This window comes from Calonectris borealis, chromosome 11, assembly GCF_964195595.1.
Source record: "Calonectris borealis chromosome 11, bCalBor7.hap1.2, whole genome shotgun sequence".
NCBI lineage: Eukaryota > Metazoa > Chordata > Aves > Procellariiformes > Procellariidae > Calonectris > Calonectris borealis.
The window spans coordinates 20,218,338-20,245,799 of record NC_134322.1 but is presented as its reverse complement, the minus strand read 5'-3'; the positions used below and the strand labels follow the sequence as shown (position 1 = coordinate 20,245,799).

The window sequence follows — 27,462 nt, the reverse complement described above, 5'->3', positions numbered from 1 at the left end:
TTTGCATAGGATTAACAATACTTTACCACCTTGTGATATTTGGGGTTTGTAAAGGGGAGTTGGATACAGGAGTAAAAGGTACTATACGTATACTATACTATACTATATATGTACACACTATATATACAATACTATATCACGTACTATACATATAGTATACTATGGAGTATCATTATGAAAACACGTAAGTGATGTGAATGCTGAGTAGAAGCTGGCCTTCGTATTAAAATGCTCACTGCTAGGAATCCCAGAGCAAAGAGACTGGTACAGAAGAGCTGGCCCCAACATGGGATGGGGCCCATGGTTGAGGAATAGACATGGCATGTTCTGAGAAAGAACACAGAAGGCTATCTCCTCTGCGGAGCTTGCCTTGGAGCTCTTAAAGCTCTGGTCTGATCCCAAAATCACTGCAGCAGATTCCCCCATCCTCCTGGTCTTAATGAATTCTAGTGCAGACCCTAAGTGATTGGCACCATCCTGACTCATTGTACTGCGATATTGTTTGGGCACGTGTCCCAGAAGTGTTAGCAATAAAGAGTGTATCAGAAAACTGAAGCTGATTGTTGCTATTTCCTCAGATCATGAGTGTACAACTTCTTAGTCTGAATGAGTCAAAGATAAATGACCATCTCTAATTCGGTCTGCTTTCACTGACCAGCATAAGGAAATCACCATCTGACTAGAGAAAAAAATTAAGGCTCTCATTCCTCCTTTGATATACTTGTGCTCTGTACTTGCAAATGGAGTCCAACAAAAACATCTGGGGAGGTTTGTGTTTATGCTTGCGAATGGCATTTTTGTGTCAGATGAATTTTAAGTGCGTGAAGGTTATCTTCTATTATCTTATCCCCCTTATGCTGTGTATTTGCTAATGACAATTGTCTTGGATCATCAAATGTATGACCTATTTTGGACATCTGCTAACTGTGACTGCTGGGCGAAAGCCAGTGAGAGGTATCTGCAGAAGTCATGAGAGTGGAAAGGCAGTATAAGATAATGTGAAGTGATAGACATAGGAAGCACCAGCACATCAGAGGTATGACTGAAGGGTCTGAACACTTTGGAACAGTTTTGTTCCAACAGTTCAGTCTTCAAAAACAAGGCTGTAGTCTGACTTGAATGCTTGAATGGTTCCTTGGTGTTGAGAGTAAGCTTGCTGGTTTGATCTTTGCAGAACAGGGGTGTAAGTTAAAAGATCAGCAAAAGGGATGAGAATTTCCTGGTTATTTTTGAGATAATATTGCATGGATTCTATGCATCTGCATAAGTAGGTATGTTCTTTGGAAGATGCTGGGAAATGAGTAAACTTGTCAATCAAACATAAAGTGGCTATGTTCCCAGAGGCATCTTGGGTGGGTTCCCCATTCTCAAAGCAATGTTTTTAACTTGCTCTTCTGAATGACAAACTCTCTCTCTCTTAGAACAATGGTTTTCTTTTAGGTGTGTTTGCATTACTGTTATTTATAGCCACGTACCTTGGATTCTGATGAAGGGAGTAGTCAGCTTGAGGGATTTACCGTCTTCGGGCAAGTCTCAGCAGTATCTCTTAATACATGGGCATTTTCCTGTACTTGACTTTTGCATGTGTTCAGAACTCAATCTTGCAATTCAGGATGAGCAAAAGGTTTGGCGTTTTCAGCAAGGCTTGGCTTTGTCCTGTGCTTTTTCTGAAGTCTGGGTGTTGAACTAAATTTTGCACTAACACTTCAGAAAATCCTGCTCTGAACAATTGCAAGGAACATTATATCAACTTAGTATGGAGGCAGTAGCTCAGAGATGTCCTCATGCTTGTAAATGCTACTAAAGCATTTATTGACTGTAGTTTCAAGCCCTGAGCAATATTGGTCAATGAGCTTTCTCTGAGATTATGAAAGGTTGCTTGAGAAATACAATAATTTGCTTACAAACCAGAATTTGAGTTGTTTATTTTCATTGAGAGGAAAAAGATACATTTTTGTCCCAGGCATGAATGTGGCTTTGGGAAGGGAATTAATGAGCAAAGTAGCAGAACAGTTCACCTGGCTTCATCTTGAAAAACTTTGAAAATATAGACAAAGTAAGGATGAGCCAGAAAACGTCTGAGAAAGTATGGGGATGGAAAGTGGAAGTGAAAAACCCCCACATTGTAATGCATCTTGTTGAGGCTCACCAATGCAAGTGTTGATTTCTACAGTGTACTGTAATAGTGCTATGGTTATTCTGGTCTTCAGCGTCACAACCCATGTGGTCTCTATCATTTGCCTTAGGTAGCTGGATAAGAGAGATCATCGCTAGAGCACAGGAAGGCGTGGGAGGCAAATTTGTCTCCATTGCAGAGTTTTGAAACTGGGGTTTGAACAAATTAGGTAATGAAAATGCAGTAGGCCCCACAGAGCCTTGAAGAGAGCCATCACATCTGCCGAGGAGACCTCCAGCAAGGTGGCTGTTGAAGGCATGAAAGCTATTGCTAGGGTTACCTTGCACCTCCCTCTCCTCCGTGAGGTGCCTGCAAGCCTCTGTCATGCAGTGGAAATGGTAACTTCTTCTGAAATGTGACAGAAATGGGTGCGTTTTGATCATGTGACAGATGCATGTCAGTCATGTCTCATCACAATATGCATACTGTCCCATGAGGTGAGCAGATATACACTCTTCAAAAAGGAGAGGACGCAGTTTTGACGTATAACTGAAATATTTCCCATCATTTGAGTGAAGCTGTGGGTCCCTTGGGGAGAGGGAGTGGGGCTTGCCAGAATAATGCATGTGCCTTGTATCTTCTCCCCCAGCTTGGAGCAAAGAGCGTCGAGCAGAGCAGGCTGTAGGCCGTTAGAAGCTCCCCACCTAATGAGTACATTGTGAAAGGGAAAGGAGTGAAGGGAAATGAATGGTTGCAAAGTCCCCCTGGATCTCCTTGTGCTTTGGAAATGGCAATCCAAAAGGATGCACTGCACAGAGATGTTAAGTATATGATGAGAGCTGTCAGGGAATTACACAAAATGCTGTCACTAGAGGATGGAAGCAGGTACCCCTTCTCAGCTTGTGTGTTGTGTCATCGGTGCTAAGCGCCTAATAGAGGGACATCTGATTTTGTTGATACCCCTTTACTTATTGCTACTGTTTTTTGGAAGTGTGAATGTTATTCCCAACTAAGAACAGTGTAAGCGTTGATGCAGCAGCCTTTCGGCTTGGGATAAAGCAGTCAAATAATTTTTGTCCTAATGTGTAGGTTTTGCTAACATCAGCCAAAAAATATATATGGAAGAGCTAAGAGACTGTTTCTGTTCCTGTGAAGCAATAGAAGGAGCATATTTGGAAAGGAATTGAATTGATACTCAACATGTCTCCCATGTGTTAGAAGTCAGTGGTTTATAACAAGGGAGGGGGAAAACTAAGCAGCCAGTCTTTTTTTTGAGGTGAGTGCATGACAGAAGCTGGGTGCATTTTGACAAGTTGTTATATTTTTACAATATATCTGCTGCTTATGGTATATGCTTTTGTTAGAGAAAAATCTTAAAAAATATGTGCATTTCAACTTGGCAGGAGCCCTGCAATTGCTCTTTGGTACTTTGTCCTATAGTCTGCTGATTTATCAAAATAGCTGGATCTTCTTGCAACGTTGAATTGAGCTTATTTCTAAACATCAAAATAGAACTTTGTTTGCTTGTGAAATATGTTTTGCAGTGTGCCACAGTCAGATGCCAAAGACTGCTATTTAAAAACATGCAGGAGCTGTATAGAAATATAGAACCTGGAAGTCCCCAGTGCATCTGAAGCAAGCAGCATCTGGGATTCATAAGGAAGTATACATTACATTGAGAAGTACAAATATGCTGCTGAAGCCTACAGATGTGTGAGAATAACTGTATGGCTCAATGTAGATTTTATTGTGATGCTAGAGGCCTTACAGCTACTTCACACGTTCTGAACTAAATAGTGTATGTTATTTGGGCCATTGGGGATAATGCAAGTGTTTGTCTACACAGGAAACACCAAACTTGTAAACTGGTCAGCTGGTTATTGTGTTAAAATCCATTCTGCTAACATAATGTATGTCGCTCTGTAGGTGTATCCCGAGGAAGAATGTGATCTCTGATCTTCTCTTCCAAAAGCTGCACAGCTTAATGCACTCCCAGATCCTGAAATGCACCAATGTGAGGCTTGTCTTTCCAGACCTCACAGAGCTTATCAACTTAAAAGATTGTGTTCAGGAAACAAATTTCACAGTTACACAGAGTAATGCATGCAACAAATGCTCGTGTCTTTGTCATTTGAAATGCCTAGTGTGTGATGAAAGATGTTGTGCCGAAAACTCTGTAGATGGAATCGCAATGCCTTTTTGCAGCAGTAGTTCAGATTTCCATTTGCTGTCCTGCCTATGTGCTTCAGAAACACCGCCTGACATGAGAAAAAGGAAGCTCTGCCTTGTGGTCTCCTTGGTTCGTGGTCTGCCTTCTGACACTTTATGAAGAAGCCTGTAATGCTGATTCTCACGCTATCTCTTTTTAGTGTAGTGTGGATGCTTTATTGTCTGTAAGTTTGTCAAATTATTAATTAGTTGCTTTACTTCCATCACATTTGTTTCAAGGTGTGTTCTGTGCTTCTGGTTAAGTATGTGCTCAGGTACTTCAGTGAGGGGCAAGAACCCTCTTCACTTCCAGGCGCTCACCTCTTTCCAGATTTGGATCCTTGCTATTTGGCTGAGACTGCTAAATTAATTCTTTAGATTGATCAATGGTAACTTTGGCCATGAATGATCTGCAGTGGATCCAAAGTGACTATAACAGAAATGTGGCTTACTGAGTCTTTGCCTGTTGGAAGATCGTAATGAATGTCATTCTTTCTTAATATTCTAGTTGCATCATCTTTGTGCATCGATGAAAAGTCCAAATATGGCTTTGTTCAAGCAACAGAAAGTGGAGGACGTTTACGAAATTGGGGAAGAGCTAGGAAGGTAAGTTTGTACTGATGACACCACACTAGTCTAAAACCTGACACATGGGGATATTTGCGACATCTTAAAACAATGACTGTGCTTGATAGCCCAAATCAGTTGCAATATACAATAGAAACACATCCCTTTACAAAAACTGCACTTTGGATATTTTTTTTTTTTTAATTTAAGTGTGCTAACTATTCTTCCTGTTTCTTTTCTTGCAACTAGGACAACAAAAGGTATGTTTACATTGCTTTTGTAGATAGGTGTCATCTGTGTCTGTGCTTTAGACTGACTTCACCTGTCTGTTCTGTGAACCAGCTAGGAAACAGGAACCCATGGTGCCGTGATCATAGACCCAGTGCTTTAATTTGGCTTGTTGTTTTGAACAGTGCTGCACTGTTGTTTTCAACTGGCTCTGAGCACTGACAGAACACGTTCCTATCTGCCTGCAAAACACTGTGTATGTATTCCTGAAAAGATTTACCTGTCAAAATTTCAGCTGGACTGGTTAATACCTGTATATAGCTTTTAATCTATAAAGGCTTATCTGCAAGTATTAATTATAGGTGGAGTTAATGGGCTATTACCATGCTTAACCATAAGCACCTGCTTAAACATTCTGCTGGGTTTGTGAGCTGGATGACACAGGGCTCCCCCAGTCACTTAGCAACATACAGCGCTCTGGGTGAGGATAGCTGGTTTCCATTCAGTGTCCAACCCTCCAGTGATTTTCTTTTTAATATGCAAATAGCTAAATTAGGGCTATACACATGTCGGCTTTTTTCCCCACTGTGACAGTTGGTTTTGATAAATGACTGTGTATGTGCAATTACCCTTTTTCAAGGGCCAATAATTTAGTTACATTAAAATACTTCATTTGAAGCTCTTTCCCTGTCAAATCTTATTTTTTTCACTCCCAGCTATTTCATCTTTAGAGTTGTTGAGATTTCCTTTAAGGGGAGATGGTTTTTTGGGTTTGGGTTTTTTGTGATTGGTTGGTTGTTGTTTTTTTTTTTCCCCCCCTTCATTCCCTTCCCTCTCAGGAAGGCCTCAACTATTAAATTTTCTGTAAGCTTACTTTTGAGTACTGACTGGTCCTGAGAACATCAGCCTGAAAGTGAAAATCTGACAACAGTGAGCAGTAAAGAAATTCAGCGTGTGTATGCAGGGTGTAAAAGGTGTGCTTTTTTTAACCTAGGAGGCCCTAGTATGTGTGGTAGCAGACAAACTGCTAAAATGAGAAACTGGAAAGTGAATAGCATGTTTTTACTTTGATTCCTGAGTTGGATCTTTTGAGGTGATGAATCTCGCTCTCCTCTTCAAGCTGACAGTTATTAAGCTTTTTGAACGGAGAAATGTAGTTGAAACAACCTGGTAAAGGCTGGCCCTTGCTGTTTGAATCTGCCTGAGGGGCCTCCGGCTGGTAAAGGCTTGCATGTTCTCAGCAGCCCTCCTCCTTTCCTGGCTGCATGTCATAGAAACATGGCTGGTCCCAGGGTTATGCCGTGGAGCTGGTACTCACTACATGTTGGGTGATGGGCTGGGTGTAGAGGAGACTACACTCAGACATGGAATCTGAAATTGTGGCCTTTTTTAATGGGTGTGTTCTCTGCAAGGAAGACCTTTCCCAGATAAGCCAGAAGAAGGAGAAGGTGTGTACATGAGCAGGTACCGTCCTCATGTGACAAAGGGGTATTAAACTCTGCTACATAACCATGTTCTAGTTCCCAGCATTTTATGTGTAATACTGCTTGTAGATGAGAAATCCAAGCTGCTGCTTGTTACGATCTTTCAAGGAAAGCCCTGTAACTGTGAATTGTGAGAAGAGAGCAGCAAGATTGGAATTAGCTCCCTTACTCTGAATGCGTTCAAGTTGTATACTTCACACATGCCATGAATATAATGTCACACTGTCTTTGTCAGTGTATTTTCACTTTCAGATTTTATGAGGAGCTCTGCAGACCTCTTGTTTCAGCTGTGTGTGTTATATGTGGAGTGTCACTGGGTTATGATGTGTCTTATGTCTCTGAGCAGTAACTACTGATTAGGGCTAGTGACAAATGATATCTTATCATAGAATCATAGAATGGTTTGGGTTGGAAGGGACCTTTAAAGGCCATCTAGTCCAACCCCCCTGCTGTGGGCAGGGACATCTTCAACCAGATCAGGTTGCTCAGAGCCCCGTCCAACCTGACCTTGAATGTTTCCAGGGATGAGGCATCTACCACCTCTCTGGGCAACCTGTTCCAATGTTTCACCACCCTCATTGTAAACAATTTCTTCCTTATATCTAGTCTAAATCTACCCTCTTTTAGTTTAAAACCATTCCCCTTTCTCCTGTCGCAACAGGCCCTGCTAAAAAGTTTGTCGCCAACTTTCTTAAGTACTTTAAGTACTGACAGGCTGCAATAAGGTCTCCCCGAAGCCTTCCCTTCTCGAGGCTGAATAACCCCAGCTCTCTCAGCCTTTCTTCATAGGAAGAAGAATATATTTTGCTTTGTTAGAAGAAAAATAACACACTAGACAGGTTGTGGTGACTGAAATGTGAGAATCTTTTCCAATGCTGACTGATGCCCTTAGAACCTGTAGATGCCTTTTATTAGTTCAGTATGTTTGCAACAAGCTGTTAGTTGCTGACAGGTCTGGGCAGGTAAAAGGATTCATTTATTATCATTTTGGCAACAGAAGTCACTTACAAAACAGAGGTTTTCAAACAACGTCTGTGAAGAGTCTGTCCTGTTTGTGTTCTCCTGAGTCTGTGATTTCTTGAGAACAAAAGTAGTCGTTAATACAGGCTTAGTGCTTGTTCTAGCTTGGATTCAGTCAGAAGACAAAATACAGGATCTCACCGACAGAGCCAGCACCTGTTTATCTCAGTAAAGGAGGCTGCAGAGCACTTTGTAAAGGAGGCTGCTATTATATACTGCACGTGCTCCTTCGCAAGGCTTAGATGTATCTGGTCTGGTGATGAAATTAGACCCTTCCTGTCACTGTGCAGCATTGAAGGTACCTGCAGCAAAGGTTCTTCAGATCCAGCTGTATAAAACCCTGCAAACGGTGCATTTGTGGACTTCTCAACCAGATCATTCTCAGAATCACTGCTGAGCTAGAAGCAACTCAAAGGATGCTGGAAATGCAGTTGTCTCCTGTGCCAAGGCAAATGGTGTGAGAGAAAACTCTTTGCAGAAAGGGGGAGCAGGTTTTCCATAGCTGCAGCTGTGTGCTGTAGCTAGCTACCTAGCTCCAACATTCCCTCAATCTTTCAAATATTAATCTTAGGTTTACACCTCTGTTGCTCAACTTCTCCAAAGGGTACATACAGGGAACAACAAACCAGGTATGTGGCATTAAGGAAAAAAAGTTGCTGATGGGCTTGTTCGTTCTAGCAGCTACACTTGGGAAGCTTAGCATGGTCTGTGCTGAATGAGTGCAATACTTCATTATCACACATGTGCATTTGAAGTTACTTCCTGCAAGATAGTATCAGTCGGTTTGTAAGTGTGAAAGCTGTGGGGACTGAGCTTCTCTAGCAATAGCTGAAAGGGAGCCTAAAAGGAGGAGGAGCCTCCAGAGTGAATTTAGCAGTTTTCAGTATTTTGAAGTAAAAAAACCCCTTTTGAGATCTATAATACAGCTTATTGCTAGAATATTGAAATATTAATTTTTTTCTTTTTCAAAATTTATGACAAGAGAAGGGGAGAATTTAGAAAACTTAACTGAAGATGAACGCGTATTAGGGATATTTATTTTAAAAGTCCTCAGTTATATTAGTTAATCTGGAAGTCTACAAGAGCTAGAAAGTAATGCAGTATAAAGGTATTAGAAGGTATTAGAGGTATTAGAAGATTCTCTTCTCTTTCCCCTTCCCCCAAAGGCAGTAGATTGTGTCATTTGGGAGTACTTTATACAGTCCTCCCAGGCACTTAATGCTATCACTTTTTGAAGGCATCAGACTTTCTGGCAGATTCAGTTTCTTTCTGTGTCTGAGATGTTGATCAAAAACGGATACTTCAAAAAATTATTTTCCATAGAACGTTTTCAAAATTTATCCCTCCTCAAATATGAGTTTATCTTGCTAAATGTCACTTTTATTCAAGTAATGGCAAACTGCATCCTTTATCATTGTTTTAATAAACTTTGTAAGAAACCTATTAAGAGTTTTGCCTGTTTCGAGGCAGATCCTGGCATAAACCATTTGCAGGAGTGTTTGTAGCAGATCACTCTAACGGCCTGCCAAAGCAATGGAAATGCTTCTTGAAAAAGGTGAGGAAATGAGGACTAGCTTGACTTCTTGGGAATATGCAACAGGTCAAAAAACCGCTGGTTCTTGTGGCAAGGGAGGTGACAGCAAGAGACAACCAAGAATGGAAACTCTTAAATCAAGGCCAAAGCAGGCCAAGAGAAGGAAGAACTGGCCTACTGAGCTAGTGGTATAGTTCCCAGGAAAGTTGCAGCAATAAAGCTCACTGGAGAGCCTTTTAACAAAATGTCTTAGGACTTGTGATTTGGATGGGTAGTTCTGTCTAGCTGGACAAGAGGAGATCTTGTACAAACCTGCAGGAGCCTTCTCCATTTGTACTAGCGAACACTGATGTTGGTGGTAGGTGCATAGAGAGTGTTAGAATTTGAGATGTGCAGGGTAATTCATAAAAGATTGTATCGTAGAGTCATTAATCTATTACCCAAATGTGTTGCCAGCCGGGCTGTAGAGAGCTGTTGACATTTGTGCCTTCTGGGCAGTGTCACTGTTACATGTCAGCCTGGGCTGAGGGTAGGAAGTGTCACGGAGCTCGTTCGGAAGTGTTTCGTGACAGTGCCCATTGAGAAAGTGTGTTCCTGCAGGGTGGTGTGGGAATGGCACTGCAGTGTCTGGGACAGTGTCCTGCTCACCACAGCGCGGCTCTCTACAGTCTACAAGGACTTAGATCATGCTTAACAGAGACAAACCTGGGAGCGACGTTTCTGGGTAAGGAAGTCTCCCCCTTTCCTTCATTATTGTCCTTTCATTGTAGGGAAGGGGCTCTGCCTTCCTCCACAAGGTGTGCCAGCCTTGCCACCTGCCATTCCAGTTCCTTGCCTGTCTCAGTGACTGGGAGCTATACTCATCTCTGACCTCAACTTTCTTCAGCTTTTGTCTGGCTTTTCTATGTTTCCTGCAGAGGTAGGAGATCGTGTATGGATACAAGATGCATAGTCTAATGAACTGATCTTCATAGGAAGTCCAAACTAAGTCTTTCAGTATGCATGAGAAACAGGAAAAGCATTTTATTCACTTGCTAGTTTGAAATCCTCTCTGTTGGGAAAGACTGTTGCTGCTACAGTATGGTGGCCTCTGGGGAAGGCAGTGCATGTCTTTGAAACTGTAAGAGCTTTTCTTCTGACAAGAAAAACAAGCAGGGGTTGCTGAAGTTGTGGAAACTAGAGTACTGAGATGGCTGTTTTCTGTGGGGTCCTATGCCTAAAGAGTTCCTAGAAGCCCAAGTTAATGCCTGGTTAATGCAAAAGGTGAGCTAAATATGAGTGGATTGGGCTTAGGCTGTGGAAATTAATTTTACAGCAAGGCTGTGACATTTTTCTGCATGTTAGGATGGTCTGTATTTCACTTTGAGGAATTTTCTGCTGTATGTGCATAAATATCACTACCTAGTTGTTTCCTCATGTTTCTTGGTTTTTTTTGTTTTAATAGCGGTTTTGTGATTAAAGCCAAGCTAGATCTTTCATCAATGGCCTATCATGCCTCCTGTAGTCCTCCCTCTCCAGCTACAAGTTCCTGCCTCCTCCCTGCCTTGTGTGTGGAGGATCAGCTCTGCTCACCGAGACAGGTGAAACCTTTTTTTCTGCGTGAAGCTTAAAAGGACAGCAAATGCAACATTTTACCAGTGGTAATGGGACCTTGGGGCCTGGTACGTAATGGCTGTTCTGACAGTGTAACTATTAAATATTTATTTACTTAATGAAAACAAAAAGCAGAGATAACTGAGGTATTCGTTGTAGGGGAGGAACGTGGAAATCTGTGATAAAAAGTCATGTCATCCAGCTAGGTGAACTCCCTGGTAAACAGAGGGGTGTGATTGCAGCTAGGAAATTTACCCTTAACACACATCGCACGGTATCTTCATACCAGGAATGTTTTTTCTATCTATAGGAATTGTTCAGTACTGGGCTTTCTCAGACATGAACCTTAACTCTGTTCTTATATCAATTTATAATTTGAATTAGTTCTTTAAATTTGGAAGAATAATCTTGGATTATTTTTTCCCACTACACACACAAAGCAAATCTTTGCTTTTGATGCAAAACGTAAGTTTAATTATTGAGCACTAATCAGCACCTCTATTACTATTTCTTGTTACAAAAATCTTGTATGTCACGTGTTTGATGTATATTGAATTGCTTGTTGAAACAGTTTTGGCATCCAGTACTTGGTCACCATCGCTATGATTGTAATCGGCTGTCTGATACAGTCACTATTTGTGGATTTTTTTTATTCCATCTAGCAGAGTGAGTGATCTTAGCTTTTTCCTTTTTAAACGGATTTCCCTGGTAGTTTTCAGTGTTCTTTCAACTGTTTCCAAAATATTTGATTTGTTACAGAAAGTGCAGAGAAAATAGTGGGAGGCTTTGTTGTTTGTTGTTTTTTCTAATAACAAAGCTGCTCTACCTACAGTAACTGAGAAGAACTGGCCTTGGTTACTTAGAACTGGCCTTAGCCTTACTTGGTAACAAAGTCACGCATTTTTTTTCAAGTGAATTCCTTATTACCAGTATCCATCTCGATGATGGGAGGGATCTCAGTGTATCTCCTCAGTCCGAAACTGGCTTTGAAAGTCTAATTAGAGCTGAGTGACCCCAGTGGGTAGTGCTCAGAAAGCTCAAATTCAGTAATGTCTTTAACCACTTTAACCACAGCCTAATCCCAGTCTTTGCTTTGCCATTTCTGTAAAAATAAAACTGTTTCCACTTTGCATTGCAGTAGAAAGCAGATGGAAAATTTGAACAGCTGAGAAAATAGACTCTGTATGGTATTCATTCCATGCTTTTGAAATGAAAAATGTTACTTATGTGTAAAAATACACAGAAAATAAACATAGTGCAGCTCACCACTGGACTAACAATGATAAAGTATTGGACAAATTATTAGCATCTTATGCAGAATAGGGCTTGCAGATACTTGTCTGGTGGTCAAGCTTAATTTAGCTCAGGTGACATCTATTAATCACTGTTAAAACTCTACATCAGCGGTTTTGAACCAGAGTGAAAACCTGTTGCAATAGCTGAGCATGACGCACAGTGATGCTTTGGTGAGGAGAGACATAAAATTGCTCCAATAGCTGGACTTGTTCTATCTAGTGCCAGCATGTTTGGGTTGGAGTCACTGGCCTGTTTTGGGCAGCCCATAGTGCAGGTTCAGTTAAAGCATAAGTAGGTGACTCTATCCTAAAGCCAGGACTTGTAATCTTTACTTACTACAGAATCTACAGCTTCTGAGAGAGAATAGTTAACCTCAGTATCCGAGTTTTGTGGATCTACAGTCCTCACAAAGAGAGCACTTCCATTGTTCGGTCTGTTTCCTATGTAGGAAGAGTGGAGGGAACACATAATGTAGCTTCTGTGCTGTCCTGCTGCTGGAGGAGATTGTTTACTTGAATATAGTAAAGATTAAGTAAGATGAGGAGATAACTTCCACCTCTTATTTTGGCAGACCAGAAGAATCCACAAAGAGCAGTGAAGGGGGAGTTTCAGCAACCCTTTGTGGTTTTGGCCTTACAGATAATTTCCTAAAATCCTGATTAAAATGCCAGCATGATTTCCATCCGTTTTGTACATGGGGAAGGAGAAAAATCATTTAACCATAATACTGCTACCCTCTTACAATTTATCTGCTCCCAGGTATATTACATTCAGTCCATATCTAGCTGCATTTGGATCTTTAAACACAAAGGTACAGTGTGCCAACCTTCTGCATGCATATTACGTATGCACTGGTGTTGCTCCACGTAGCAGAAGGAACAGCTTATCAAATCAGCTATTCCTGCTGAGCATGAGTCAGCTTTGACCTTCCCTAGGTCTCTGGACTCTGTTCATTACCACTCCAAGAGCTGATATTCAATCTAAAAGCTAAGTGTGATAAGTAGGGAGAAATTTTTATCATGTGCATTTTATTCTTGAGCTTCAGATTACATAAAATGCCTGCCAGACTATCAGGAACTTGCCAGAATTGCTGGGCTCGTGCTGTATCACTGCAGACTCTGCTCCTCCAACCTCAGGAGCTGATAAGGGCCACATTGCTTGTCGCTGTGTGATTGGGAGGTTTCCAGTAACATTTAACAGCTTCAGGAGATGCTGGTGATGAATCAGTACATGTCATGGTTTCTTGTGACTCAGGACTGATGACCCAAAATGGTGTTTGAGGTATTAATTGGCTGTAATGCAGATAACATGTTACTTTATTGATAGCCTGTAGTAATTCATAGCATTGTTCAGAAACTTAGATTTATTAAATCTTGCTTTGAATTTCAAATGGTTTAATTGCTCTCTACTTATTCCAGTAAACTGGATCCTTCTGTTTGAGTCCATATTCCTCTACTGTTCCGACTCTCCTCTGGCAGGGGACACAGAGATCGTCTTTGGCCAGGATGTGTTGGTTACTTTGCCTGAGCTGTAAAGGGATGTGGATGAAAGGTGCCAGACAGTGACGTTGTCAGACACAGCGTATGTCCAAAGGTGCTCAGCACTCCCCTGTTGTGAATATTGAAACTTACCCTGTAAAGTCACTGTGTTCTAGAGTACTATATAATCAGTTAGTAAAAACATGATCTGTGAGTGAAAATGCCAGTGTGTTTAAAAGTGGCAGCTGATTTTTTTTCTCTCTTTCTGTATAAAGTAGTGCATCTTGTTAGGTTTAAAAATTAGCATATTGTTAGAGTTAGTGATATTGTGATAGTTCTCTCTATAACATTAACTGGTTTGGTTAGAAGTCACCCTGACACTGCCCAGGCACTTAGTGAGCCTGAAATGAAGTCATGTTAGTTGTTTCTCATATCATAAAAATTTTCTTCCAGTTTATATCACAGGGCTGTGGTAAGTTAGTGATATTTCTATGATAATGTTTTGTGAAAGATTCAAAAGAAAGCCATAGTATATCGTGAATTGGATTTACTTCTGCATCTTTCACACACATGAAGAATTTATCTACTTTTTAGTAGCCAAGCAAAATTCCTGTTAAATGCTCTATTAAGAAAAGTTTTAGATCATTGTCGTAATCTGGCATCTGCCACAGTTTAGGTTCTGTGTAGTTGCTTTAGAAGAGGTAGCCACTTTGTTTGGAAAAAAAACCAAAACCCCAAACAACCTGAAACTCACTTTTTATTTGCAGCTTAAACAGAAGTACAGTGACATTTGTGACAATTTTATTTTTAAAGCTCTTTATGACGTTATAAGAGGTGTCAGCAGAGTATTTAAAAGATTAAGGTTTGGGGGTTTTTTAGTTTCATCCCATAAAGTCTTACGGAAACGCCAAGATACTTTCCCTTCAGTGACCTTGGCATGCTAGGATTTCTGTTTTGTTGTTTCAGCTATTGCACTCTAGTTTCTTTGTAAATACTGTGCTGTTGGACATACTAATTATTCACTGCTTAGATTAAATTTCTGCTGTACCAAATCCTGGTTAAGTCTACCAAAAAAAAATCCATAAAAATAAAACATACTACAAATTATTGCTATAGTCCATTTACAGAAGGCTTCCAGTTCTTCATAGCTGTGACCATAAGTACAGACTTCCTACAAAAAACTTCCAGGGAAGTGCTTTTATGCATATGTTTTGTGAACCTTGCATGGCCTTTGGTTGAGCTGTGTTTCATAAATGAGCTGAGAGCGTACAAGTGGATTGTAGAAGTTACCAACAGACTCCTGTCCTCTCTGCTGGGAAGAGCATGCCAGTGCAATTACAGCTAGCAGAAGTCACCTCTGAAGTGTAAGGAAAGAAGGAAGAGAGTATTTAGCTTGATAAAATTACGTGCAATAGAGCAATTGCTCTAATCACTTAAATTTGAGAGGAAAACAGCTTTTTCAGGCTTGAGTTTTTTTAAGAAAGGCATTCAGCAAGAATTCCCAAGGGCTTTGCTTTGAAAGTTAACAAAAATGCAACCATAAAGGATAAAATTATTAGTGTAGTTTTTTCCAAGAAAAAGAAATAGGAGTGAAAAAGATGGAAAAGTAGTAAGATGCAGACTTTGTAAGCTTGAGATTGACAGTTAAAACTAATCTGAATTTAATAGTGGCAAAAAGGCATGATGAACAAAACTGTTGCCATAAAAACAATTGTAACTGAGAATAAATGACCCTTCTTTACTGAAACTAAATAAACCATCGTGTCTGAGCTCTAAAGGCAACCTCTTGAATATAGAGAAGTCTTGCATTCAGGTTAGCTAGACACTATTATCTGTGATTATGTTTATGTGTATTAACTTAAGAATGTACACATGACGGTTTCATAATATATTTTTAGCATTTTTACTCGCCTCTGTGGATTATGCAAAATCAAAGCAAAGGATGCTGTAGGCTCATTCACTGGAGAAACGACAATGTGATGCTAACAGGTGAAGCTGACTTGGCTTATGACATAGACTGTAAAGTAACCGATTGCTGTCAGTAAACATAAATAAAATTATTTTCAGGGTTAAAGGTATTGTATTGACTCAGAGCTCAGAGAATGTATGACACTGGATAGGGTGTCTTTTTTTTTTTTTATTGTCAAGGGACCAAATATAATTTATCATCCAATTACAGAAAGAGAGCCAAGGACTGGCAAACTTTGCAAAGTCTAGTAAACCTAAAATTAGATCTCTAAGCTGTGTTTTGGCTTCCTAAGCACAGGCAACCACATACGTGAATTAACGTCATTTGCCTTTGTTTGGGGTAGGGTTTGTAATAGCAAATAAACCCTTTTAGACTTGCATTCCCACAACTGCATGTCTTAAATGTGAAGAGAAAAGGACAAATATAAATTTCATGGGTTTATTCAAACTGTGAACACCTTCTTATATTGTGAAAGCTCATTTTTTCAGTTTTCCTGTAAGCTCCTTCCTATAGTAGGCTGTTGTTTTTTATGATATGGTGCCTTGTATATGTTGTTGTGCTCCAAGTCTTGCTTTTACATACATAGAGCATGTTTTGGGTAACGGGGAAGAATGCTGTGAGATTGAAAGATTTACCCTACTCTTCTATAGCAAATAATCTTAAATCAGAATGGTGTGTTTGTAATTTGATGTAAACACGAGTCAGTTCTATCCCATGGGTATGACTATTGTTTTCAAGGTATTGCTGTAAGGTGGATGGATGAAGTGACGTGCCTGAGGCAGCCTCACTTTCTGACCAAGCTGAGCTTAGCACCGAGCTGTTTCTGTTTTCCTCAGTATGTGGAGAGGAAGCAGTTTAAACAGGATCACTCAAAAATGTGAAAGTTTTCTGGTGTGTCTTTTACATTCCCAGTAACTAATCTAATTCTGAATTGCAGTCAGGCTTGAGTTTTGTGGTCTTCCTACATTGTATGGCTTTGAGATGTCTGGTGTGAGAAGTTTCCTTCAGGGCCCTTACCTTGTCTGGAATGTAATTATACTGTTAAAACCAGCTGGCTGACATACCAACCATAGTTTCTTTAACTCAGCTTCAATTTTGAGAGAAGTGCACGTCAGAGCAAGAACTGAAGTAGGCTAGGAAGAGCTCAATGTAACCTTGTTAAAACATAATAAGCAACAACAAAACATGTGAGGGGGGAGAAGATCAAGGGGAATGGAAGGTCATCTCCACTTCCCTTAAAAGCATTTGCTTGTGTCCACTCTAGTTTAATGAAATTTTCCGTCTGGTGCAGCAATACCAAATGTGTTGTCAGTATTACCACATCCGTACTGCTGTAGCTTGGTGTACTTTAGATTGCCGTTTTCTGTTCTTCTCAAATGAAAAGAGGAAACTTTCACCTTTTTTGGAATTTTCACCTCCCTACACCTGCTGTAGGTCAAAACCAACATTAAAAAAGAATAATAGATATTTATGACACCACTCAAGTAAAAAAACTGCATGGAAAAAGTATTGCTGTGTTTTGCTCTGTGCAACAGGCTGTGATTGCACCCTTCCAACCACCTGGCCATATGCTGCTGGCATTGCTGAGCCAAGCAGCTTCTCGTTGCAAACTCCAGCCTCAAGCAAACACTTCCTAAATTGGAAACAAAAGGAATCCCAATTAAAGGCTCAGATCCCCAACTGAGTTTGCAGGTGCTCATGAAAAGAAGGGTTAAACTATCTTGCATTTGCGGTAGCCTGCATGTGAATCTAGGCAGCTAGAAGACTGGTTGAGATGCTGTTAGGTTTTATTTTCGTTTCCTTTCTGGTCATGTATTCTTAGGCAGGAACACCTAGTGAATAAAAATATAAATGATTATAATTGCAATTCTAATGATGTCTAGAGACATGAAATTAATTTGTTGGTCCAGCTGTATGCTTACCCCTTATAATTTTATTTCATTTTTCCAGTAGCTTTTTACAGACTTTGGGAAATGAAGTACAGAAAGACTAAGGTGTTATTTTCCATCAATTGTGTAGGAACCTAATTACCGTTAAAGTCAGTGGGAGGTTGCTGCCTAAAATCCCTTGCAAATCTGTTCCAAAGTAACTTGTCCTGGCTCATCTAGGGAATTGAGCATCACCTCTTGACTGGCAGAATGCCAGAGCACTGTCCTTTGCCAGGTTCACTTACTCTTCAAAAAAATCCTTGAAAACATTATTTCAGTGTAAAGTGTATCTGTTAACAAGTTCTAACGTATCATCTATTTTATGGGAATTTCAAGTTTTAACAACTACCAGGAAAAAAAAAATCCTCTTTTTTAGAATTCTTTAGTGAATGATATTAAGGACATAAAGAAATAGGTGAACATGCAGAAAGGGAACATATGTTTGGTATTTGGGGAAGAAATAGTTTGCTCTTCTCCAATGACAGACAGAATCAACTTCCTGACTTCTCCCCAGTCTGGCCTCAGAGTGTCTTACTGGAGTCAGGTAACCTGTACTGTCATCTCAGTATTTTGTTTACATATTTTCAGTGTTTCATGACAGCTACTCAGCGATGCGGTGTTTCTGGAATATCGGAGGAAGATTTGTATAAACCTATACCTATACAAACAGTTGCTTAAAGGCTGTCTTTATTCTAAGGCTCTGTAGCAATACCACTGTTATGCATTGAGGCATTCAAAACTGGTAGGCTGCACTTCTGTCATTCTCTCAAGTCAAATTCAGAGCATTACCCTCCAGAACCAGTATTAAAAATAAACTTTGAAATAAGGGCAAGGAGTTATCCTGTTATTCTGGATTGTCCAGCTTCTCTCTTCCCCACATCCTTTCCACATCCTCTCCTGAACTGCACAACAATTAAATAAGCTGAGCTTGTGCTTCTCTAAAGCATGCTTCTGAAAATAGAGTCCAAAACCACCCAGTAATATTGTCTCTGTGTTCTTACTCAGTGACAAATCTCCTAGATGATAGTAGCAATGTGAATAATAGGTTGTCTTCATTGCCAGGATAAATTCCCCTATTAATGATGGACAGGTTTGATGTTGTATGTAATTATATTATAACTGACAGGTTGCAGCTGGTATTGTTTATACTCTTCAGCTGTTACCACAATTGAGGACAGCCTATGCTGAATCTGTGACAAGGCTGTTGTACAGCTGTCCAAAATATTTCTGAAAGGGAACAAACTTCATTTCTTAAAAAAAAAAAAAAATTGGAAGTGTCAGCCTCTGAACTTATCTTGTGTGTGTTGTAAATACCGCTGTTTATGATCCAAGTCATCTTCATTTTAGCGATATACTAAAAAACATGAATTTTGGCGAAGTCATTTGGCTGAAATTTGGACATCTGGGTTGTGAAATTTAGTTTCAAGTCTAAGATCAGTCACAGACTCCCCATGTGAAATCAAGAAAATGGCTTAATTTCTGAGTGCTGTAACTCAGCCTAGATTGAAAATTTTGGAAAGCTGGTGCTGTTTGATTCTTACGTGCTGAACACAGATGCATTAGGAGGCGCAGAAATGCTGTTGTCTTGGTCCTTGACTTTACAAGCTCTGTAGTACAAGAAATCCAAAGTGTGTCTGACTGTGATTGTAAAATACCAGCGAGACATCCTCTTTTCTTCATAGCTGTATGGGCCTCCACGTGAACTATTCATTAGTACATTCATAACTGTCTGGTAGAAAAGCAGAGCAATATGCTACCCCTTTAACACTTGTTCAAAGACTGTTCTCCCTGCCTGTCCCTTCTCCAGCTGTTAGCTCTTCTCTTAGTGTGCTTCGGCGTATCGGTGCCTGGCAAAGCATTGGGCTACTTGTGTGGAGAGATACACCAGCTGCTGCTTTGTGACAGCAGTCTTCAAGGTGGTCGGAAAATATTTTGGCATTACCCTCTGATGCTTTAATAAAGACCCTGCGAATTCAGCAACAAGCACGGGCAAAGCAAATGTGCTCTGCAGCGAGTAGGGAAATGGGTAAGTGTGGGTTACAGACGGTATCGTGGGTAATTACATTGTAACTGTCGTAAATGTCCTAGGCTAAGAAATTGTGCATTTGAGTTTTTCCCTGTGGCTTGCAACCTCTTCTACTCAGTCGCAAACTGTCTCGGTAAAGACTGTCTGCAAAAGCCTATTTTTAAGGGATAAAGGAAACGGCATGAAGACTGGGACAGGAGCAGGCAGAGTGTTGTGTTTGTGGGTACGCATGCAGGGGGAAATAGTAGATTACAAGGGAATGGGTATTGTGAGGAACAATTGTCCCAGACAATATGTAAAAGAAGACGACAGGAATTCCTATGCTGTGTCATTATTATTTTTGTAAGCTTTTAAGTAAACAAAATGTACAAAATCCACAGTATCACTGGACTTTTTAAACGCAAAAGCACTCATAAAATGATATTTTCTTCCTGAACTTTGCTGGCAAAATTTATGTCCCCAGAGAGAATTCAAGGAAGCAAAACCAGCAACATTAGTACCATGTCTCTTTAGAAAGTCTGGACCAAGCAAGATACATGTCTTGCAAAAAATGAACAAACAAACAAAAAGCCCATGAAACCCACGATGTTTTACACAAACAGCTCTCAGCGCTACCGAATTAATTCTTTTAGCAGAATGTTTAAGGCAAGCTTAGGGATTTTGTAGCAGGAATTTCATTCTCTTAAGTTCTCCAGGGTTTGCACGTAATGGTAAAATCAGGAGGCAGAGATATGAATGAATTAATGGATTTGACAAATGGCTGCAGTCTCGCTTCCATTTGTGATCGATTATTCCTAAAGGGATAAGTACACTTGTCCCATCCGTTCCTACCTCTCTCCTGAGAAGTGTTTAGGATACATATGAAAATGAAGAACAAAAAGAAGTACTTCAGGCTGTCTGGCATTGTTTGAACCCTTTGACATGAGAGGCTGCCTCTGCCATGGGGTGTTAGCTTTTGAGAGCAATCGAGCACCAAGTGACAGCCTTAATTTTTAATTTCTTTGCCTTTGTAGGTTTAAGACAGACTCCAACCAGACATCTGTGTTAATGAAGCACTAAGTACATTATATAATTATAAGGTTCTGAATATAATTGCTGTGTATGCTGCATAATTTAAGTTCCAACTGTACTTGCATCTCTCATTTACCAAGCCAGTGAAGGATATAATAATACTGAAAACAATAACAGCTCAGTGCTTCTACAGTGTAGTCATGGGGGGTTGCACTTAATGAGTTTGTTTGCGATTCTTATAAAGAGATCCTGGCTGATAAATTCACGGTAGCTAAAGGTTAAGGTTATCTGTAAGATGAGTCTTTTCCTTGCAAGTCTGGATATAATGCCCTGAGTAAGGAAATATCTGATACTAAACATGTGTTCTGGGACTGGAGACCTGCCAGTTCTTGCAGAGTGAGATCTTGGACATACAGTGCATTGTGGCAGGGGAGAAGAGGGCTGCTCTTGGGTATAAAAAGGAGCTCACTGTCTTGTTTTGTCTGTTTGTAAAGTGGTTGGACATCAGCAGAGACTTGTGAATCTGAGGAGACAAGGGCTTGGATAAGATAGTTCTTTTGGTGGTAGGATCTGCGTACCTGTTAGGCTTTACACGTGCCAGGCAAGGGTAACTATTTGCACTGTTCTCAGAGGTTTCTTATTTATTAGTTGACTGTGGCTTCCTGGCCATATAGCTTACTAGAACTTTAAAATTTATTTCTGCTCCATGGTGGAAATGCAGTGAAATATTTTTGCAAAAGTATGATTTTATCAACTATTCATTGATAAAGCCTGAGCCGTTTCTGACTAAGGAATGCTTGGTAGGATATGGGGTAGGCATATGGTAGACTTAGTTTCCATGTTTTTCATTCCAATTATTATGAAAAGGGTGGAGCACGGATTTGAGCAGGGACTTCTTGCCTCCAAATCACTGAGATTCTGCAGATATTGCTTACACCCCCATTTTGATATCAAGTTGCCAAAACAAAATGTAGCTTTCATGAAGCAATAGTTTTAGCCAAAATTTGTTTAACTAAAGTCCTATTCTGTATTTACAGCTTGCTGGTTTTTCATCTCACTGTTATCACGAGGTGCATTGTACACTTAAAAAAAGCGGACTGAAGTGCATGACCTTATCCGTAGGCTCAATTCTCCAGCTAACTGGTCCTCTAAACCACCCTGGTAGTGTTTGTAACAGTACGTACATGGCCTGTTTGCAAGGCGGATTCCGTGGTCTTTTCTTTTTCTTTCCCTCTGCCAAAAAGGAGTTTGATAAATCCCTCCTGTAATCTAGCAACGGAAAAATGAATAACAAGAAGTAACCCTCATCTTAGAGTTTCTGGCAGAGGAGGTTTAGAGTGGTAATAAACTGGTCTTGCTGCTTGAAATCACAGATGTACTCAGGTGGGCTATGAAGTTCTTTAACTAGCGTCCAAACAAAAGTAGTCAACTTTTCTTTCCATTCATACTCTTGTAGCTTTTATTGCAAAGATATCGCTCCAAGACTTGTCAGCAGCAGCCTGGCATGAGACTTATCAAACACAATCTCTGAATGCTGCTGAGTAATTTTCCTTGACAGCTGTTCTTGCCACTACAACACTTCCCCACTAGCTCCTTGTTTTCCACCAGCTCAAATTCAGCGTCCCATTTTATTATGTACTTTACACATCATTATGTCCAGGTCTGCACTAGTAGTTAGTTATGGAAATGTAAAGTAATAAAAACTTCTGAGGTACCATTAGGTACGAGAAGGTTCATCAGAACGTACATATTTGTTTAAAAATGAGTGTAGTTTATTTTAATACTTTGTATGAAAGTTACTGAATTCACTGAATCAGTGAAAATACTGGGCTTCCTATTGAGCAATGAGAGAGAGCAGTAAGTGAATGAAACTCATCCTGAATGGAATGGACTGACCTCATTTATGTTTGGACTGATTAAAGTTTGTCAAGACCAAATGTTCTTACTCCTCATTGTTACTTGAGCTGGAGGTGCTTGAGCTAGGCGAGCAGTGAGTCTGCATCAGTTTTGTTTGAAAGAATTAACATCAGTGCTTTTTGTGCTTTAACCTAGGTTTTCTTCTTTTTAACCCTTTCAATTTTTGAGTTTGTTTTTTAGGATCTAAGGAAAACTTGAGAATTGGACAGTGTTTGTGTCTGAACAAGGCAATTTTGCATTAATTCTGTGAGAAATCTTTATCCTAACTTGATTTTAGTAAAGACTAGTTGAAATTTAGAGTTTCTGATGAAACCTCAAGCCGTACAAGTTTCACATACCTAAATACTTGTTAGTCTGAAGTTATCTTCATTAATCAACCCGAAGAAATTAATATATATCCTTAAATCTATGTGCCCACTACTCTTTGCTTAATATTGAGTATTAGAAGTTTAAATCAAACCTAAAAAGCTACAGGTGTTTAATTAAATCTGCTGAGTGATCCTTCATGAAAAGAAATGTGTTTCTGTGTAAGTGTGATTTTTGTCTGCTTTTCGGAGTCACTTTGGACAAGAGCCTGTTACATTGCATGGCGCAGCACTGGTTGTCCTTAGTATTTCTCTTGCAGTAGCAGCAAACTGAGATAGACACCTTTGTGCTAAGTAGTGTACAAATATCCATAGGCATATTGTGTGGAAGAAAGACTCTTTCCTGTTTTGCTGATGGGGCAAAAGTGAATTGCTAAAGGGTGTACAATACATTTATGGCAGAATTCAGATTGCTCAAATCCCTCTAGTACTTTAGCTACAGACCATCCTTTTCCCTTAATTTTTGTAAGGTAGAAGTAGCTCTCCTAACATGTCCTGTGTAGACTAAATGCAAACACATGGTAATAGCTTATGATTTAGTTTCCTTGTTTGTATGTCTGTGATGATATTAGTGTGATAAAACATTTTTAAGATACAACACAGTTGTCCTTGTCCCTTCCAAATGGGATGAGCAAAAGGATCCTCTGAATAATCACTGTTTCATTCGACATTCTTGCCTTATGTAGAATTCGTATTACTCAAATTCTGCTATGGCTGCAGACCACCTTTCTTGCTTAATTTTGATAAGACATCTCGCAGCTTGATTACTTTTTTCAGAAGACAATTGAGAAGGCGGGAACATCAACTCTGTGGAGATGGTGCCTTCTCTAAGTTCAAACAGTGCCTCTCAAGGGCATGATGAAGAAAGAAAAGCTCACACAAAGAAGAACAAAGCAGGATCCCCTACTTTCCTACTGAAGAGTCAGTAACAACTGTCTCATCTTGAAAGGTTCCCACTACTGACATAAGGCTGCAACCTGCAGGGTTACTATTATTTGAGTTAATTGCCTGACCTCGAAGTGTTTCCCTCTTAGAAGATAAGGGGGAGATTTTACAGTTGGACTGGAATGTCTTTCTTTAGGAGTCACAGTGAGGAAAATTTTATTGGCAAATGGCAGCTACATGCCTTTTAAACTGTAATGCAGCCACTTTACTATTTGGTACAGTGGGAAATTCTTTTTCCTTGAAGTGCAGTGAGAAAGCTGCACTTACTCCAGTTACATTTACAGCTAAATTATCAAGTGAGGTGCAGAAATATGAATAAACAATTCTCTTATTGGAAAATTGGTTACTGGAGGCCAGGTCTACATTTCCAAAGGGTTATTAATCCTTTGAGTTCTTTTCTGAGAGATTATTCTTAAGGGAAATACTTTAATGCATGCATGTGCTTTCAGAACATCCAGTGGTGTGTTGCAGACTTGAATGCCTTAAGCATTACCCAGTGAAGGAGTGGTAATGTGAACCTTTTGAGGCAGATCTTATTCATTTAAACATGAACGTTTTTTTAGAGATTGTCACATCTGTCCTCCCTTCTTGTCAGACATTGCTTGGTTTTGCTAAATTTCAGACACAGCAGGAGGCTACCTTGTTATGCTCTAGTGACTTTAACTGCAGAATTCTGACAGACCTCACTATTGTACCAAGAACAAGCTCCTATGGTGAGCAGTGTTGCTCAGGGGTTGCAGGATCAAGCTCTGCGTATGAACGGCTAATTGGGAAGCTGTGATTATATGAAAACTTTAAGAGAATTTTTGTTATCTTCTTGTCCTTGCAGTGGCCAGTTTGCTATAGTGAAGAAATGTCGAGAAAAAAGCACCGGTACGGAGTATGCTGCTAAGTTCATTAAAAAACGTCAGAGTCGGGCCAGCCGTCGTGGAGTGAGACGTGAGGAAATTGAACGGGAGGTTACTATTCTGCAGCAGATTCTGCATGCCAACATCATCAAGTTGCATGACATCTATGAGAACAAGACGGATGTGGTCCTCATCCTGGAGCTGTGAGTAAGGGGACTTCCTGTCCTCTGGGGTAGGATGAGGTAAATAGGAACCGGAAAGGGCTGCAGAGGCTGCCAGGACATAAAGGCACTGTTAAAATGGAGCTGTTGTGTTCTCAGGCCTTGCAGATCTTGGCAGGAGAGTTGAACGAGGTTGTTGATAAACAGGCCCCCCAGTTCATCCATGTGCCCTGGGGATACAGGTGCACCTTAACATCAGCTGAGGCCATTGTTACTGAGCCAGGGAGTGCTGTCAACTTGAAAACAGTTTATTAGCAGAGGGGTTACCTCACGTCTGCCTAGTGCTGCCCTGACATGAACCTTGGAGGAAGCACAAATGGCCACTGAATGCTCATTTCATTTTTCTTTCTGCTTTCATCTCTTCCAATGCATGTGAAGCCATCAAGTCCTTTGCAAAATTTGCAGCCATTCTCACTGCTCCCATATTTTCCTCATTTGGAGGAGACTAGGGGAAAAGAGGGGCAAAAGGCAAGGGAGGAGGTTTTTGACTATTGAGGATGAATAGCAGCAGTGTGGGAGTAAGGAGAGCTCCTCACTCTTCTCTTGTTCCCCCATGTGATGGGGGAAAACCCCTGCCATTTAGGTCCTGCTGACAAGTGAACACCCCCAACCAGGGGATCTGTGGACTGCTGTAGCCTCACCCTTGCATTGTGACCCCTTGGATAGCCAGGCTACTGGTTTAGGATGACTATCAGACGTACTTGGCTATGTAATGCAAACTGGTTTGTGCTGTTTAAGAAGAGATTTAAAACCAGCTAGCAGCAGCTTCTCTGTATAGGCTGAGGGGGCAACGGCTTATTCTGCAGAACCTGTGTGTGGCCCTGCCTGGAAGAATAAATGCCTAGGGAAGCTGGAGGTGTGGTCAGGAATCATCCTAAAAAAGCCTTGGATAAGGAGCCTTTGCTTGGTTGGAAACATGAGTTTGCATTTTGGGGAGTCACCTTTGATGCTTTTGTCTGTATTTAATCTTACTGATTGAAAGGAAATGAGAGAACCTGGCTAACGGGTGTTACTATGTAGAGAAATGCCAGTTTATTAGAATTTGAAGCAGTATCAAAATTGCCAGTCTCTGCAATAGCTATTAAATTGCTTGTGTGAATTCTGTTTAGCTGTTTGTTTCATCAGCCTAGAAATACAAATCCCAAAGACATCAGCTATTTCTTATACCCTGTTGCCCTTCCTGTATGTTTGATGGAACTGAGGTGAAACTTTTGAGACAGATGCAGACCACGGGCTAATAACGTAATCTCTTATAACACAACTGGTTTTGAATGTGTTGTCTGTTTCTGCTGCCTGGCTTGAGATTCTTAAAGTCCGCCATTTGGACAGACGTGCCTGACCATGTTTTGGAAAGCCACCATATCATTTTAACAGTGTTTCAAAGTTGTCATGTTTTGGGGGGATTGGTTATGTGACGTTAATCCGAAATGTGTGTGGAGGGTAAAGTTTACGCAGTCACTTCAATGCTGAAACTAATGTATGTGTGATGGAATTTCTTCACTTTTGTAAAATGTAATGTGATGTAAAGGACCCTAACAATAAAGAGGAATAGGAGGATGATTTTATAAAGAAGAAATACCTCTTTCCAGCCTGGCCAGGAGAGCTTTGCTCTGTGTAAATAGCATTTTTGCCTCCTGGCCTTGCAACCCAATATGAGTCAAAATGACATTGGAAATGTTATTCCTGTTTATGTGACTTCAGCTTATATCAGAGAGGCTAAAATAGAGGTTTTGTGGGAAGGGACTAGTGATATCCCAAAAGAATGAAGAGTTGCTTTGGCAGAGCTCGAGCAGGACAGATAAACCAATTTGCAGCAGTTTTCAGGATGACTAGTGTGCAATACCAAGGGAAGATTATTAGAGTAAGTAACTGATCTATCAGATAGACTGAATATACTGAAGTGTTAGATGCTACAGGAAATTGTCATCACTCTAGGTAGGTCATTTAATTAATTTCACGTTCCCCTGCATGTGCCAGGGATGTAAATTCTTTACTGTGAAGTCAGGAGGGGAACTAAGTTGCCTGCTGCTGTTCGGCTTTCTGTTCTCAGTACTATTTGCCAGCCATTCTGATGCATATTAGATTTGCCCTGTAGCAGCTGGGAGGTCACAGAAAGATCACTTGGTCCTCTGCATTGCACCTGCAGCTGAGAGCTGTAGAACATTTGGATGTCCCCAGATTTAATAGTGATACTATTGATGTGTTAGTTTGAGAATCATTTCAAGAAAACTTTGCAGTTGCCTAATGTCAGTTACTGAGTAAAAAAAAAATCTGCCATGATAAAATTATATAAACTTTTTAAAGAAATTAAAAAGGGGAGGCATCAAGTGATTGGGTCTGTTTATACCCAAACTTATACTGGGATAATGAATTTGGATGAAACTTGGCTCTTGACTTGTTGCCATTCCAGGTATTTCATGGTTGAGGATCATGACTGTAATAGAAGTGAGTGACTCGGTATGCATGGATGATCATATAGACCTATATGCAAAGCATCTCCTTCTGTACTGTTCATTGTGTGTGCTGCTGGTCTACCTTAAGGAGTTGAAACGGATGTAAATTATCTCAGTGCATCTGCAAATTTATATTTATTGTATTTGTGTGGTTCAGCCTTCCTGATCTCCACTGAGAACCAGGGGAAACCTGAACACTGTCACACAAAGCAGAGAGTAGAATTGCGTGCTTGTACTCATCAAAGCCAGGAATGG

General features: G+C 40.3%; 1 protein-coding gene across 5 annotated transcripts in view; it reads left to right on the top strand.

Moving 5' to 3' along the window:
- The window catches only part of DAPK2 (death associated protein kinase 2), a 65,456-nt gene that overhangs the window by 11,945 nt on the left and 26,049 nt on the right, over positions 1–27,462 (top strand). For 4 of the 5 annotated variants that reach the window (XM_075160365.1, XM_075160359.1, XM_075160360.1 and 1 more), the window contains exons 2-3: positions 4,833–4,930; positions 24,515–24,736. In XM_075160365.1, the coding sequence (XP_075016466.1) occupies positions 4,854–4,930; positions 24,515–24,736 (299 nt within the window). In that variant the 5' untranslated portion in view covers positions 4,833–4,853. Of the gene's footprint in view, positions 1–4,832; positions 4,931–24,514; positions 24,741–27,462 lie in introns of those variants that run through there. The other variant, XM_075160364.1, reaches the window with a different exon arrangement.